The sequence below is a fragment of the Narcine bancroftii genome, chromosome 3, assembly GCF_036971445.1.
Source record: "Narcine bancroftii isolate sNarBan1 chromosome 3, sNarBan1.hap1, whole genome shotgun sequence".
Classification (NCBI taxonomy): Eukaryota; Metazoa; Chordata; class Chondrichthyes; order Torpediniformes; family Narcinidae; genus Narcine; species Narcine bancroftii.
The window spans coordinates 9,244,308-9,260,901 of record NC_091471.1 but is presented as its reverse complement, the minus strand read 5'-3'; the positions used below and the strand labels follow the sequence as shown (position 1 = coordinate 9,260,901).

The 16,594-nt window shown below is 43.0% G+C and overlaps 1 protein-coding gene across 2 annotated transcripts in view; it reads left to right on the top strand.

Moving 5' to 3' along the window:
• npm1b (nucleophosmin 1b) overlaps positions 1 to 16,594 on the top strand; it is a 152,039-nt gene that overhangs the window by 80,611 nt on the left and 54,834 nt on the right. Inside the window, exon 8 of one of the 2 annotated variants that reach the window (XM_069923489.1) lies at positions 12,788 to 13,170. The exons of the other annotated variant lie outside the window; for it this stretch is intronic. Within the exon in view, the coding sequence (XP_069779590.1) occupies positions 12,788 to 12,850 (63 nt within the window). The 3' untranslated portion in view covers positions 12,851 to 13,170. Of the gene's footprint in view, positions 1 to 12,787; positions 13,171 to 16,594 lie in introns of those variants that run through there. 2 annotated transcript variants of the gene reach the window in all.

Genomic DNA, 16,594 nt, shown 5'->3' with positions numbered 1-16,594 from the left:
TTATAGACCGCCCAATAGTCAACGAGAATTGGAGGAACAAATCTGTAGAGAGATAGCAGACAGCTGCAGAAAATAGGGTTGTGATAGTAGATTTATATTGACTGGGACTCCCATACTGTAAAAGGGCTGGTTGGCTTGCAGTTTGTCAAATGTGTTCAGGAAAGTTTTGTAAATCAATGTATAGAGGTACCAACTAGAGAGAGTCCAATACTGGATCTCCTATTAGGGAATGAGATAGGACAGATGACAGAAATACATGTAGGGGAACATTTTGGGTTATAATGCCATTAGTTTCAAGTTAATTATGGAGAATGATAGGTCTGGCTCTTGGGTTGAGATTCTAAATTGGAGAAAGCAAATTTTGAGGAAATGAGAAAGGATCTAGAATGCGTGGATTGGGATAAGTTGTTTTCGGGCAAGGATGTGTGAGGTTAGTGGATGACCTTCAAAGGTGAAAATTTGAGATGTTCCTGTCAGGATTAAAGGCAAGGTTAGCAGGCATAGGAACCTTGGTTTTTGAGAGATATTGGGAATATGGTTTGGAAGAAGAGAGAAGTATGTAACAGGTTATAGGTAACATGGAGCAAATGAGGGACTTGATGAGTATTTAAAAAAATGCAAAAAAAACCTTAAGAAAGAAATCAGGAAGGGCTGCTTTGGCAGACAATGTGAAGAAAAATTGTCAGGGTTTTTATAGGTATATTAAGAGCAAAAAGGATATTAAGGCACAAAATTGGTCCCCTTAAAGATCAAATTGGTCGGCTTTGTATGGAGCCAAAAGAGATGGGGAAGTTCTTAAATGATTTTTTTTCCCATCAGTATTCACTCAGGAAAAAGGTACAAAGTCAGGGGAAAACAAGCATTGAGGTCATGGAACCTATACAGATTAAAGAGGAGGAAGTGCTTGCTGTCTTAAAGTATATAAGGGTGGATGAATCCCCAGGGCCTGACAAGATATTCCCTCTGACCTTGAGGAGGCTAGTGTAGAAAGTGCAGAGGCTCTGGCAGAAATATTTAAAATGTTCTTAGTTGCAGGTGTGGTGCCTGATGATTGGAGCACAGCTTATATTGTTCCATTGTTTAAAAAGAACTCCAAAAGCAACCCTGGAAATTATAGGAGGTGAGCCTGATGTCATCAGTAAGTAAATTATTGAAAGGTGTTCTAAGAGATCGGATATACAATTATTTGAATAGGCAGGAACTGATTAGGGTGGCACAGATGACATAGCATTGCATTTTGAAAGGACAAACCAAGAAAGGACATACATGGTGAATGGTAGGGCATTGAGGAGTGCGGTAGAACAGAGGGACCTGGGAATACAGATACGTAATTCCCTGAAAGTTGTGTCACAGGTGGATAGGCTTGCAAAGAGATCTTTTGGCACATTGGCCTTCATAAATCAAAGTGTTGAGTATAGGAGTTGGGAAGTTATTGTAAAGTTGTATAAGACATTGATGAGGTCACATTTGTAGGATTGTGTGCAGTTTTGTTCACCAAACAGCAGGAAAGATATCAATAAAATTGAAAGAGTGTAGAGAATATTTAATAGGATGTTCCCTGATCTTCAGGAACTGAGTTACAGGGTAAGCTTAAAAATACAAAATGCTCGTGCACTCATCCCTCCCCAACTATCCCCGCACTGGAACCTTCCCCTGTGGCTGCAGAAGGTGCAAGTGCCCCTCACCTCCCTCACTACGTTCTGGAACCCCAAACAGGCATTTCAAGTGAAGCAGCACTCTGACAGGACTCATTTACTGCACCTGGTGCTTCCTTTGTGGCTTTCTCTACATCGAGAGACTGGTCACGGGTTGGAAGATCATTTCACTGAGCACCTCCTCTCAGTCGTAACCAGTAGCCAACCATTTCAATTCTGAGTCACACTCCCAGACTCATGTCTGTCCATGGCCTTTTGCATTATCCTACCATGACCACCCGCAGATTAGAGAAACAACCCCTTATCTTCTGGCTGGGCACTCTCAAGCCAAATGGCATGAACATTGCTTTCTCTGTTCTGTTAAACTTGCTCACCTTTTCTTTCCCCACCCCCTTTCCAGTTCTTCCAGTTCTCCCGTCCCTTTCCCCTTCCCCACCCAGCCATCCCTCCTCCCCCTCATTGCTGCTCTCCCCTCATCCACCTATCATCTCCTGCCTTTGCCACTCCCCTCCCCTCCCACCCTTTTGTTCGGATGCCTGCCGGCATTTTCTCATACCTTGATGAAGGGCTCAAGCCCGAAACGTTGGTTATCTATTTCTACATTTGCTACATAAAAGACACTGTTTGATCTGCTGGGCTTCTCCAGCATCTTAGTGTTTTTTACTTCAACCACGGTGTCTACAGTTTTTCATGATTTACTACAGGGAAAGGTTAAACGGGTTAGAACTTTATTCTGGAGCATAGAAGAAGGAGGGGAGTTTTGAGAGGGGTATACAAAATTCTGATGAGTATGGATAGAGTAAATGCAAGTAGTCTTTTTCCACTGAGGTTTGGTGTGATACAAAGCAGAGGAAGAAAACTGCTGATCTTGGTGCAGTGACAAATATTGTGAAAGGTTTCACCAGGAGGTTGCGACCATGGAAAAGCAGTATCAAGGCAACTGGAATGCCTCAATGCTGACCGACTATTGTTGGACACTGACACGAGAGGCATCAGATGTAGAGTACAAAACAAAAATCAGTGGCAATCGGTGAACCGGTGCGGACTCGAAAGGCCAACATGGCCTGTTTCCGTTCTGTTAATGGTTATATGGTTAAAAGGGAGAGGTTGGAGTATGAAACAAACTGCCAGCTGAAGAGGTGAATGTAGGCTAATTTTTTTGAAATATTCGGACAGGTACATGGAAGGAAGGATACTCAATAGGTGCTGGTCAGTGGGACGAGCCAGAATAATAGTTCAGCACAGACTAGAAGGGCCTGTTTTCTGCACTGGTATGTCCTATGATAACATCATTAATATTTAACTTCTCATTTTGTGATAGCCTGTAAATGTCAGTAATGTGCATGGCCCATTGACAAAATAGTAAATAATAACGGTGGTGAAACTTGAAGCAAGCGCCTAATTGGGTAAGAAATCTAAAGTTGTGGATGCATTGCCTAAATGCAGCCAGTCTTTAATTTATTTTCATTCGGCATTAATGTCTGCAGTGGCCATGCAGTGCACCAGTGAGTACCAACAAAAGGTTTTGCAAGTTTGTGAATATCATCCAATGCTTAATCCAGGTAGAGAGGTGTTTTTCATTGTGTGTGTGAGAAGTTGTGGGGAACTGGCTGGAGGCTAAACCACGTGTTGACTGTTCTAAAATCCCTTTAAGCCACATGAAAGCCACGGAGGAAACAACCAATTACCTTGGAAGATCAGTATGAAACCCAAAATCTACTTTTCCAAAGAAAATAAATTGGTGGCCTGTTTATTCTGAGGTATTCCCTTATTGCCCTTTTTTGAAGTGGATAGATGTACAGGCTAAAGAAAAGGGCATCAAAATTGCTCCCATTCGTTTGCACATATATTAAATCATTGATTCTGAATGGGGGAGAAAACTTCAGCAATGCCCTCAGCTGCGTAAATGAGAACTCCGTATAAATGAGCTGAGAGCAGTTTGGGTCACCACAACCGGAACACCTTTAATGGAAAATACACACAGAAATGCTGGAGGAACTCAGCCGGTCTTGCGGCGTCAATAGGAGGTAAAGATATATTGCTGATGTTTCGGGCCGGAGCCCTTCAAGGTATAAGCAAAGAAAAACAGGAAGGCATCTGAATAAAGAAAAGAGTAAAAAATGGAAGGAGTCCAGACCAATAGACAAAAGATGTTAATTGGATACGATAAGAAGAAAGGTGAGAATTGAGTTTTGGCTCTGTGAAAGGAGACAGGGAAAAGGGGTGAGAGAGAGAGAGACAGAGCTGGGGGGAAAGGTGGCAGGATAAAGAAGTAGTTGAGGCGGGGTTAACAGAAATCAGAGAAATCGATGTTAATGCCATCCGGTTGGAGGGTACCCAGATGGAAGATGAGGTGTTGTTCCTCCGATTTGTAGGTGGTCTGAGCCTGGCCGTGCACGAGACCATGGACGGATATGTCAGCAAGGGAAGTGGGCTGAGGAATTGAAATGGGATGCTACTGGGAGATCCACATTATTGTGGCAGATAGAGCCAATGGACACGTCTCTAATGGAGATCAGGGACTGCAGATGCTGGAATTTTGGAGCAATAAATAAACACATAATGTGGGGTCTTGACCTTCCTTTGGCTCTACAGGTGCTGCTTGACCTGCCAGAGTTTTTTTTTTGCTGCCCAGTGCAGCTCATTCTTCATTCGGTCACAGAGGTCCAGTCACATTTATCAACTTAACATAAAAGTCCTGTATTTCACCTTATCCAACCTTAGGATATTGCAAAATATTTACATTTTAAATTCCAGCATAGAGCGTAGAAACAGGTCCTTCCAACCCTCGTGCCCATGCTACCTAAAAGGACCAATTAACCAACAACCCGAATTCACTTTGAAGGGTGGGAGAAAACCAAAGCGGCTGGAGAAACCCATACAGACCGGGGGTGAACCTACAAATTCCTTGCAGGCAGCGCTGGATATGACCCCAGGTTTCTGGCATTGTAATAGCATTGAGCTAACCAGTATGCTAATTCTGCTGTCTTAGGACCAATTAAATATTTCTGTTTTGAAGTTTAGTCACTACTTTAATTTAGGAAGTACGTTATTTTTCACAAAAGGGATCACCTAAGAACTTTTCACTGAGTGTTGTTTAGGATTATGGTAACTCAGCCACTGACTCATAGCTGGATCTTGATGTAATTGTCAAAATCTGTTCTGTTTGCAACCTCTTCGATAATGTAACAAGACCTGACCATAGAACATCACAGCTTAATACAGTCTCTTCAAGCCTACAATGTTGTGCTGACCTATGTAAATCGACTCCAAAACAATCCAACTCTTCTCTACCTCACACCCTTGAAGTGTCGGTTGGTTGGTCATTCATCACAGTTCCGCTACCTCTGACCTGCCCTTGTAGCCATGAGATTTATCAGGTTGACCGCAGGATGCTGATGCTGGGGCCTTGACCTGGTAATTCATCGTTGAACAGTGGCAATGCTCTGAGTGAGCAGGATTCCTGAAGGAAGTGCTTCCGCTTTCTGCATTGCGTCATGCACTCAGCGTGCAGTAGGTTAACCTTGAGATGTGCTTCCCTGACCCCCATTAACCTTTTGATTAAAAAATTGCTGGGTATTTATGACTTCTGCAGAGCTTGATGTCATGGCTGAGGTTGTGGTGACCTGCAATCACTCACCGCTCACTGGTACGCAGCTCTCATTGACAAAGATGGGGGTGATCAGCTCAGTTGGGATCTGCCCTATTGAATGCCTCCCATTCCTCAAGTGCACCCAGTCATGGTTATTCCTGCCCAGTCACAAGCAGTAAAGTGTTGCTACTGATGGATACCTTAATAAGACCGATTCTGCACAGTTGCCTCTCTGTTGTGCTGTCATAGATATCACTACACAGAAGGAATCCACTTATGCCAACTGTATGACAATTTCTATAGATCTGTGGTGGGAAGTGTGGTGACTGGCTTCATCACGGTCTGGCATGGGTACACCAATACTCCTAAGCAGAAAGCCCTGCAAAAGATCGTGGGCACAGCTCAGGACATCACAGACAAAACCCTCCCCACCTTTGAGAACATCTACAGGGAACGCTGCTATCATGGAGCAGCAGGAATCATCAAGGATACACATCACCCAGCACACGCTCTGTTCTCACTGCTACCACCAGGAAAGAGGTCTTCGTGCCACAAGACTTGTATCGCGCGGTTCAGAAACAGCTGGTCCCCCTCCACCATCAGACTCCTCAACAACACTCAATCAGGGACTCATTTAAGGACTTAATTTTGCACTTTATTGATTTTTGTTATCTCTCTATGTATTGTATAGTCAGGTTGTTTACATTTCTTTATTTGTTTGCATGATATATATATTTTTGAGTACAGTTTTTTTGCATTATCAATAAGTGGCAATTCTGCCTGGCCTGCAGGCAAAAGAATCTCAGGTTTGTATGTGATATCAAGTATGTACGCACGCTGACAATAAATCTGAACTTTGAACCTGTGCAAGTTCATTGAACAAGCAGCCTGGTCTTATAACCTTTGTCGAGTGCCTGCGCTCTGTCCTCATGCATCAGCTGGAGGTCCCGGTTATAAATCATTTTAATTTCACAGTCCATTCGCATGCAGATCTTTCTGTCCTCGTCTGTTGCCATGGTGAGACCAGACACAAACTTGAAGAACAGCATGTCATATTCAGCTTAGGTGGTCTTCAATGTAGTGGTGCAGCACTGAACCTTCCAGTTTCAGATAGCCCCCATCCTGATCCAGTTCTTCTGTTTCCATCTGTACTTCACCTGTATCCATTCTCCTAGGCCATTCCAGTACTTGCTTTTCATTCACAACCAGCCCATCTCCCTGACCTTCCTTTAAGTAGTCTTTAACCCTACTCCCCACTATACTTTTCCACCTTCATCTTACTTTGGCCCTTTACCCAGCTTGAATAAAAGGGTGGGGAGAGGGGGAGAAGCACAAGTTGCAAATTGATGGGTGAAAAATGGATGGGGGGGGGGTGGAGAAGGTAGATAGTGAAAGAAATAGAAATGATGCAAAAGGCTGGAAGGGGATAGGAGAGAGTATAAAGAAGTTATGAAGAGAGGACTTGTAGATGAGGTAAAGGAGCTGGGGAGTTAGAGGAATAAAGGAGTGTGTGATGGATTGTTATATTTTATATTGTATATAGATTTGTTTTAAAGGACATAAATTGTGGGTTTTTTTAGTGTAGGTCACAAACACAAATACTTCACAACACAGATCTCATTTAAAATGCCAGAGCTTTGCTCAAGCCAGACAGTCCAGGCTCCAAGTGCCTTTGTAAAGACAATGGAAACTGCTTTGCTGAAGGACTTCACAAGTAGGTGTTAATTGAGCTTGCTGTGGAGTAATGGATTATTGCTTTGAAAAGCATCAGATGAACGGACTAAGAAGATTGAGCAGTTCCGCAGTCTGTCTGAATGCAGTTTGCTTGAGTTCTTAGTTCAGCCTGTTCAAAACCCTTGTGGTCCATCTAAGAGGAGATGGCTGGCTGTATAATATTTTGCCTGAGATAAGGGAAACAGAAAAGGAACTCTGCAGTGACCTGAAAGAAAGAGGTCATCATCTGAAAAACCCTGATGGGGCAAGTTTCTTTGGCAAGACCCTGATGTGGCTGATCAGAAGAAATCAGTTTGTGTCCAACGAACAACACATCTCTCTCTGAAAACTGACAAGAACTTGCCTGAGCAGTAACTATTTACCTTTCAAGCACAAAGCCTGGTGAAGATTCATAAATGTTAAATTCTGGCCACAATATAAGAATTGCCGGATACTGGTGAACTTGGGGGTGTGAGAAGTGAGACTGGACTGTGAATCAAAGAACTTTTCTGAACTTGTAAACACATTACATACATGTGTGTTTCGAATTAGAAGGGGGTTGTTAGGTTAAGTAAGTCAATAATGATAAGTTAAAGTGTGATCCTGTTTTCATGTTTAAAGATAATTAAAAGCAACTTTTGTTTAAGTAACCATTTGTCTTAGTGAATTTCTATTGCTGCTGGGTTTTGGGGTCCTCTGGGTCTGTCACATGGGTGACAGGCAAGTCAAGAGGGTAGGGGAGGTTAAAGAGTAGGAGGAGGAAATGGGCCACAGGGATCGGGAAAAACGAGGGTGGGAAGGTTATGGGATATTTAATTTAAACATACGGTTCAGTAACAGGCTCTTCCGGCCCATCAGATGGTGCTGTTGAAATGCACTGATTGACCTGCAAAGTACATTTTTGGAGGATGGGAGGAAAATAGAGCACCCGGAGGAATCCCATGCAAGTTAAGGAGAGAACATGCAAAGTCCTTGCGCACAGCGCTGGATTCAAACCTGGGTCTCGAGTTTTGTAATAGGGTTGCGCTAACCACTATACTAAGCGTGCCACCCTTTGGAGAAATCTGCACTGATGCTGTCTGTTTGGGGTCTGCCAATAAGGAAAACAATACTTTGTATTCTATCTTTGCAATCTCCGATATCTGGTAGCCTCTTGCTGAATGTGAGTGATTGCATTACAGCAGGATGCCTAATTTTACTTGTATTCGAATGTGATTCCTTCTTCAGAAAGGTCATCTTGTCTTACTGAGTTTCCATAGTACACTGTCGTCTTCTTGGAAGTTCATATCCTTCTCGAGAGTATGTGGCTGACATTTCTGTGCTGCAGTGAAGGAACGTTCATTCCTGTAGTGACATCCTTTGTGCTGAAACCCTCTTGATGTGAAACCTGCGATAGCACTTTTAGTAGATTGGTTGCTGGTCTTTGGAAGGTTCTTAACTTGACTCCTTGCACAACAGGTTAATACCTCCGCTGTGTGAACAATCTTGTGAGAGGTAATCTACCCTAAGTGGACCTGCGGATACTTGACAAATAAACGCAAATACAGCTGCAAAGTGCTCCATTGTTGTTTTGCAAAGCGAGATACCTCCGTTACAGCTAGAGGCACTGCCTCCTGCAGCTAATCTCACCACAAAGGAGTTGCATATTTATACTAATAAACTTCCAGTTTTACAGAACATTTGAAGAGATGTTTCCATAAAAGTACATTTCTTAGGATTCATTATTCTGGGTGGTGCCCTATAGTCTTTCACTGTCTTTGCCAAATATGGAGTTGTTGTTGTTCACCGTTCACTTCAGCCTTGCTGAGTCATCAACATATGGAATGGAATGTGCTCTGCTATTTTCATTGTTTCCTCTTCTTTAAGACTCACATTCTCACTGGAATAACAATTTTTTATGTGACAATATTTTTGTAAAAAGTAACATGTCATGTAAAAGAAATCCAGCTATGAAAAGGCAAAGCAAGGTGTATTATACTCCTCACCATAGACATCAATGTGCGGAAGAGAGCAAGTGGTTGAAGCTCTCAACCTGATATAACCATTTACGGAGCGGAAACAGGCCATGTCGGCCTTTCGAGTCCGCACCGGTTCACTAGAACAACTCCACTAGCTCCAACCTCCCGCTCTCCGCCCACAACCCTCCAACCCCCTCACCTCCAACCTTCTCTTAAATGACAGAAGGGACACTGCCGCAACTATCTCATTCGGAAGATCATTCCATTCTGCCACCACTCGCTGAGTGAAAAAGCCACCTCTAATATTTCTCCTAAAGTTTTGCCCCCCTTACCCTTAACTCGTGGCCTCATGTTCCAACCTCCCCTGCCCTCAGGGGAAAGAGTGTTTATGTCTATCTATTACTTTCATAATTTTAAATACTTCTATCAAATCCCCTCTCAATCATCTACGTTCCAATGAATAAAGTCCCAGTCTCCTTAATCTCTCCCTGTAATCCAGATGCTGTAAGCCAGGCAACATCCTTGTTCTCTGCACCCTCTCCACCTTATCTATATCCTTTCTATAATTTGGAGATGGCTTCCTGTTTCTGGTTTAGAGCAGGGGAATGGGCTCTTTGACACAACGTCCTCACTGAGATTGATGCCAACACTTTCCTCTCCTATCCATGTGCCTGTCTAAACTTCTTTAAAATGTACTTGTATCTGCTTCTACCTCTTCCTCTAACGGCTCGTTCCACATCGACCGTGCTCTCTGTGGAAAAGCATGCCTCTCAGATTGCCTTTAAATTTCACCTCTCTCATCCTAAACCTCTGCCCTCTACTTTTAGTCTCTCTCCCCCCCCCCCCGCCCCCATCCTGGGGGTAAAAAGAACCATCCTCCCTAGCTGTGCCCCTTACAATTTTGTGAAGCTCAATGAGAACTAAAGCCCTCTTTTCCTGGCAGCATTCTAGAGAATCTCTTCTGCACTCATTCTAATGCTAGCATACCATTGTCATAGTGTGGTGTCCAGTACTTCCAAGTTCTCCATTCATTCACATCTAACTAGGGGCTAAGTCACCTGTTTTGAGATGTGATTATACTTGAATTCAGAGAAGATCTCTGCCCCTAAACGACAAGAGAAGTAATGGCAGATTAGCCAACTGTGTTTAAAAATGGGCTTGGTCAAAGGCTTGATAAGCATGTTTATTTTGCTGGAAGTTCACAGGCATCTTCTTCTTGGAGATCTCCTGCACAATATAGAAATGAGACCTCTAGCATATAGTCAGTCTGCTTCCACAAGCCTAAGATCTTTATTGTCATGTAATATTGCACAAAATTCTCTTCAGACAACATTGCCCTGCATAACTCCTTTAAATATTCCCTTTTCACTTATGTGACATTTTATTTGACCTGGAGAAAAAAAATCTGTTTGCCCTCATAATTTTACAAACCCTTGGCCTCCAACGCCCCTGTGTCCTTGGAATTTTTGGAATCAGGAAGATAACAGCCAAAGTTCCTACTGCTGATACCCACCATTGAATTTAGAATACATTTGAATGCAGAGCAAAAGGCATGTCGAACACTTGTCAGCTCTTGGTCTGTACTCATTGGAGCACAGAAGTATGATGGGGCCTTCATAGGGACATTTCAAATGCTGGAAGACCGAGAGAGAGAGAGAGAGAGTAGATTTAACAAGGTTGTTCCCATAGTAGGGAGTCTAGGACATGAGTGCATAACATTAGGGTAAAATTCTTTAGCCAGAGAGTTGTGAGTCTGTGGAACTTGTTACCACAGGCGGTTGTGGTAGCAAAATCATTGGGTGTATTTAAGGCCGAGATTGATAGATATTTGTTTAGTCAGGGCATCAATGGTTACGGGGAGAAAGCCAAGGAGTGGGACTGAGTGGGAGGTTGGAATAGCTCATGATAGGACGGTGGAGCAGACTTGATGGGCCGATTCTGCTCCTATATCTTGTAATCTTGTGAAGTGGGCACTGTCGAGCCTGAACCTGTTGATTATTGCCTGTCTTTACATTTCAAGCATGTCCCCTTAATCAAGGTACCAGAAGTCTCCCTTAAGACCAGCCGCAAAATGTGCAGGAGTCAGTGCCCACCTAAATACCTTCTTCCTTTCTAGCTTTGCCTGAACTGAAATGCAAAGCCAATCTATAGTTTCCTCTCTTTTCATCTTGCAGTCTTCACGATTATTTTGTCTGGTTTCCCCTAATCCCATGTGCTTCCTTGCACTTCTTCTGAATCCGCTGATTAGTGCCTGATCCATCCAAAGTTAGCATGGACTCGAGGATTTAAGTAAAGAATTTTGATGGGCATGGGAACGTTTTGTGCCTTGTCCATTGCATATGTGGAAAAAGGAAAACAAGGCTTTTTCTTAAATGTGTTGCGGCTGCCAGGATATAGAGGTGGGGGGGGGGGGGGGGTGGGGGGAGGGTGTAGGGCCTCCACTCTGATCGGCTGCTGTAGAGAGGAGAGACTTTGCTATGCATCAGGCTGTGAATAATATTATACTGATTGCAAGGGTGAGCCTTGTGGAACTGAAGCATAATGTACTTGTAAGACATACTATAACATAATATAATACTATGTTAGAAGGTTGACTAAAGGCAGCACGGTTAACAAAGTGCTAGTATGGCCGCAGCGACCTGGGTTCAAATCCAGTGCTCTCTGTAGGGAGTTTGTATGTTCTCCCCGTGACTGTGTGGGTTTCCTCTGGGGGCTCCGGTTTCCTTCCTCCCTTCAAAACGTACAGGGGGGGTTTGTAGGTTAATTGGGGTGTGTAGGTGGCATGAGCTCGTAGGCCAGAAGGGCCTGTTCCTGTGCTGTATATTTTTAAAAAAATTAATATGCAATCAGTGCTGCATAAATAAAAGCAGAAGATGCTCAGCAACTCGTTCAACATTTGCTGAATATTTAAAACTTTTTTTTCCTTTCCTATTCCCGCTCTCCTCAATCTTAATATTGCTCAGTTGGAATTTAAGCAATGTTGTTAGGAACTTGCAGCTTACGAAAGGTCACTCATGTTTTCTGTATTGCAATCTCGATTACACCTCAGCAAATGCCTCATTAGCTGGGCAGATGTTTGGTATATACAGTCCTGTGCTGTGAAAGTGATCCAGGTTGGTTTTCCCCTTTAAGGAAGCAATCTTTACAGTGAGTTTTTGATACAGGTCGGCTGCTTTTTGTTTTCACGACTGCAGAAGAAGTTGACTGTGAGAAATCTTTGAGATGCAACAACATCTGATGATGGTTTAAATGCGAGTACCTTTAATTTACCTGGACCAATTCTTCCCGAACAAAGATCCCATCTTGCCCAGCAATCAGCAGCTTTCAAATAAAAGGAGTGAAGGTTAATTTTCAAAGCCCCAGGAATAGAAACCTGCTGTCCCCCAGAGAAGCAGAATGCCTCACTGTACGCACACTGTCCTGTCATTATCTTAAAGCATACACCCATAATCAGTAAACATCTGCTTCCGACTGCAAATCACAAGCGCTCTCTGTGTCTCCGTGAGCGGCTGTTCTTTGAGGGTTCACGCTCCTTCACCACCCCCTCCCGTGCCACATTCAGGATTCAAAACTTGATCAGATAACCACTCAGAGCACTTGAATTGGTAGGTAGTTCAATGCGTGCAGTAGTGTGTCACTAAAAACACAGAAATGTTGGTGGAACTGAGCAGGTCTCGCATCGTCCATAGGAGGTAAATATATATTGCTGACATTTTGGGCCTGAGCCTTTTCTCAAGGTATGATTAAAAAGCAGGCGCACACTTGTATTAAAATGTGCGTCAATACCCGCAGTTGATTAATGGGCAAGAAAGGTGGAAAGCCTGATTTTATCACCTTTGAGTATTTTTGCCTTTTTATGCTTAACTCAGCCAGCAACATCACCGCCACCAGAATTCACTCATCGAGGACATCTACAAGAGGCGGAGTCTTAAGAAAGCAGCCTCTATCCTCAAAGACCCCCACCACCCAGGCCATGCCCTCTTCACACTGCTACCATCGGGAAAAAGGTCCAGGAGCTTAAAGATGAGCACCCAGTGGCACAAGGACAGCTTCTTCCCCGCTGCCATCAGATTTCTGAATGGACAATGAACCACAGACACTGCCTCACTTTCTTCTATTTTCTTGCACAGTTTATTTATGTTTGAAATGTAATTTATTGCACAGTAATGGTCCTGCTAAATAAAGATGTTGTGACATGTTTGTGACAATAAATTCTGATTCTGATAGTTTCTGCAGAATAAATGTTCACTCATATGTGCCCCTTTCCATTGTTGATATATTGATTGGAAATCATAGAAAACTTGAGCTCATTGGGCATGTTTTACTTTTGTTGGCTGTTCAGTTATAAATTGTGAATGGTTCCTGCTTTTGTCCATTATCCTGGAACGCTGCCGTCGGAGAGCCATAGCGTTCATCAGCTATCCATACCATCCAGGACATGCTCTGTTTTCGCTGCTGCCATAAGAATCATACCTCCAGGTTCAGGAAGAGTTGCTACCCCTCCACCATCAGACATCTAAATGACAGACTCAATAAGAAACTCGTTTAAGGACTCTTACTTTGCATGTTATTTATTACTAAATATTATGTTTTTCTGCATTGCACAGTCAGTTTACATTTCTCTCTTTTGTGAACGCATCTTTGCTTGAGTATGCTTTTTTTTTGCACTAGAAGTAATTAATGCCTAGCCTGAAGGAAGAAGAATCTCAGCGCTGCATGTGATGTCATGTATATAGTCTATCACTAAATCTAAACTTTGAACCTTAATTTTGGAAAGGGTGCAGAAAACATTTACCAGGATATTTTGTGGGTGAGAGGGACAAACTTGGGTTGCTTTATTCAAGAGCATCAGAGGGGAGATCTGACAGAAGTTTGTAAAATTATGAGAGGCAAAATATAAGAGTCTTTTTCCGGGGGATGGGGGTGGGGGGGGGAAATTGCTACTTACATGAAAGGAGAGGAGCAGGGCAATTTTTTTCCCCTAGAATTGTAGGTACCTGGTAGAAGTAGTGGTGAAAGAAGATGCAATAATAACATTTAAAAGGCTAGACACATGAAAATTCTCAGGAATAGAGGGATATGTATCATGTGCAAGCAGCAGAGTCTCTATTTAATTTGGGCATCATGTTCAACACAGACTCCTGGGCTTCCTTCTGTCATAGAGCCATGATGTTCCCATGTTTTACGTACTAGTTTATCCATTTCTCCTTCCTTCATTTTGTCACAGATTTCCAGATCACAACAATGAAGTGTCAAAGAAAATCTCTTCCTCTGGGTCGTTGGACTATGATTTTAAAACTCCAATCTCTGGTTTGCAGAACAAATATTGTTTTTCTTATGTAAACCTGTATCTGCAACGAGCTGCCAGAAGCCAAAACACAGAAATGCTGGAGGAACTCAGCCGGTCTCTCAGCATCCATCCAAACTAGATATATTACAGGTCGAGTACCCCTTATCTGAAGTTCTGAATTCCAAAATGCTCCAAAGACTGAAACTTTTTGAGCACCAACACGACACCACAATTGGGTGCCAGTTGGTTGCCAACCATTGTCCTCACTAGAACTATATGCATTACTGTGTTTTTTGCCATCCAGCAGAATTTCTAGTATTTGGTGCTGCATTTATCTTCTTTTGCAAGCAGAGATCAAGTTTTTTTTGACAAGTACAAGACATGGCCATATTATTAAACACGTTATTCCAAAATCTGAAACACTTCTGGGCCCATGCGTTTCAGATAATGGGTACTCGACCTGTACCTATTTTCTGGGTCTGAGTTCATCCAACATTTATGTGTTTTAACTTTTTCTTCTTCCTTTGGCTTGGCTTCACGGACGAAGATTTATGGAGGGGTAATGTCCACGTCAGCTGCAGGCTCGTTTGTGGCTGACAAGTCCGATGCGGGACAGGCAGACACGGTTGCAGCGGTTGCAAGGGAAAATTGGTTGGTTGGGGTTGGGTGTTGGGTTTTTCCTCCTTTGTCTTGTCAGTGAGGTGGGCTCTGCGGTCTTCTTCAAAGGAGGTTGCTGCCTGCCGAACTGTGAGGCGCCAAGATGCACGGTTTGAGGCGATATCAGCCCACTGGCGGTGGTCAATGGGGCAGGCACCAAGAGATTTCTTTAGGCAGTCCTTGTACCTCTTCTTTGGTGCACCTCTGTCTCGGTGGCCAGTGGAGAGCTCGCCATAGAACACGATCTTGGGAAGGCGATGGTCCTCAATTCTGGAGATGTGACCTACCCAGCGCAGTTGGATCTTCAGCAGTGTGGATTCGATGCTGTCGGCCTTTGCCATCTCGAGTACTTCGATTGTTTTAACTACAATCACAGCGCATTTCACTGCCAGAAGCTGCTGCCGAGGCAGGTGTAATTAACAGTGTTCAAAAGATGTTTGGACAGATGAACGGATGGGAATGGTCCAGAAGGATGTGGACCAATTACAGACTAGCTCACAATGCCAACTTGATCAGCAGGCACCAGATGGGCCACTCCTTAACTCTAAAATCTCTTGTCTTGGGGTGCTCTGCCAGGTGATCCTCAGTCTTTCCTTCCAAGAAGAGCAGTTGAAACTGTCATCAATGAAGTCCACCACCCATAGCAACATCCCAATCAGCCTTTTCTTTATTCGTTGCATTACCCTGCTTCCCTCCTGAAAGATGATGCCCATAATCAGCCACTGAAGTTCTAATATAGGCTGTTAGATGGTTTTTAAAGATCTGCTGTGACTTTTTGTTAATATATTCCATTCTATTTAGAAAACAAGTTATCCATATGCGATTTTTTTAAACCATCTAGTCAATTTGGCACACAATATTTAATGATTTCCATGCACAGACACCAAGATGTCTTCTATATCAGTCTACAGCAGTGGTTTGCAAGCTTTTTCTTTCCACTCACATTCACTTTAAGTAATCCCTATGCCATCGATGCTCTGTGATTAGTAAGGGATTATTTAAGGTGGGATGTGAGTGGGAAGGGAAGGTTTAGAACCTCTGCTCTAGACCCAATTGTCACTGAAATATTTTGCTGGAGAAAAATTGTCATTGGCCCATTTCCTTTGGAGTTCTGAAACCGTGCACATAACGAGTCAATGAGGGACGATTAAAACTTGTTCTTTCCATTCACATACCTTACTAATCTCAGAGCTTCTATGGCATAGCAATTATGAGTGGAAAGAACAAGTTTGAAAATGACTGGTCTACAGTTTTCAAAATCATGTATTTTATAACCAAATTAGTCCTCATGAAGAGTGGAACAATGTGAAGTGATACTGTTAGCTCTATTTGCAATGCATCTTCTTGTCATCCTGAGTCCGATAATGGTTTGGTGGTAGGAGGCGTAGGATAGTGGTGGAAGGATACTTTTTTGATGGGAAGTCTGTGACCAGTGAAAAACCATATGGTTTGGTCGTGAGACCTTTGTTGTTTGCGATAATTATTAACAACTTGGATATGAACATAGGAATAAGAAGTGTGGGAAGGATTGAAAATTGGTGTTGCTGTGGACAGCAAGAAAGGTTGTGGAAGATCACAGCGTGAGATTGTACTTGATTCTACCACCATGTCTGGCAGGGTGTTCGAGATATAAAGCACTCTCGGTGTAAAAATGAAACTTTCCCCTCAAATTTCCTTTCAATTCTGTTTTCCTCTCAATTTAAGCCTAAGCTCTCTTTTCGTTCAAGTT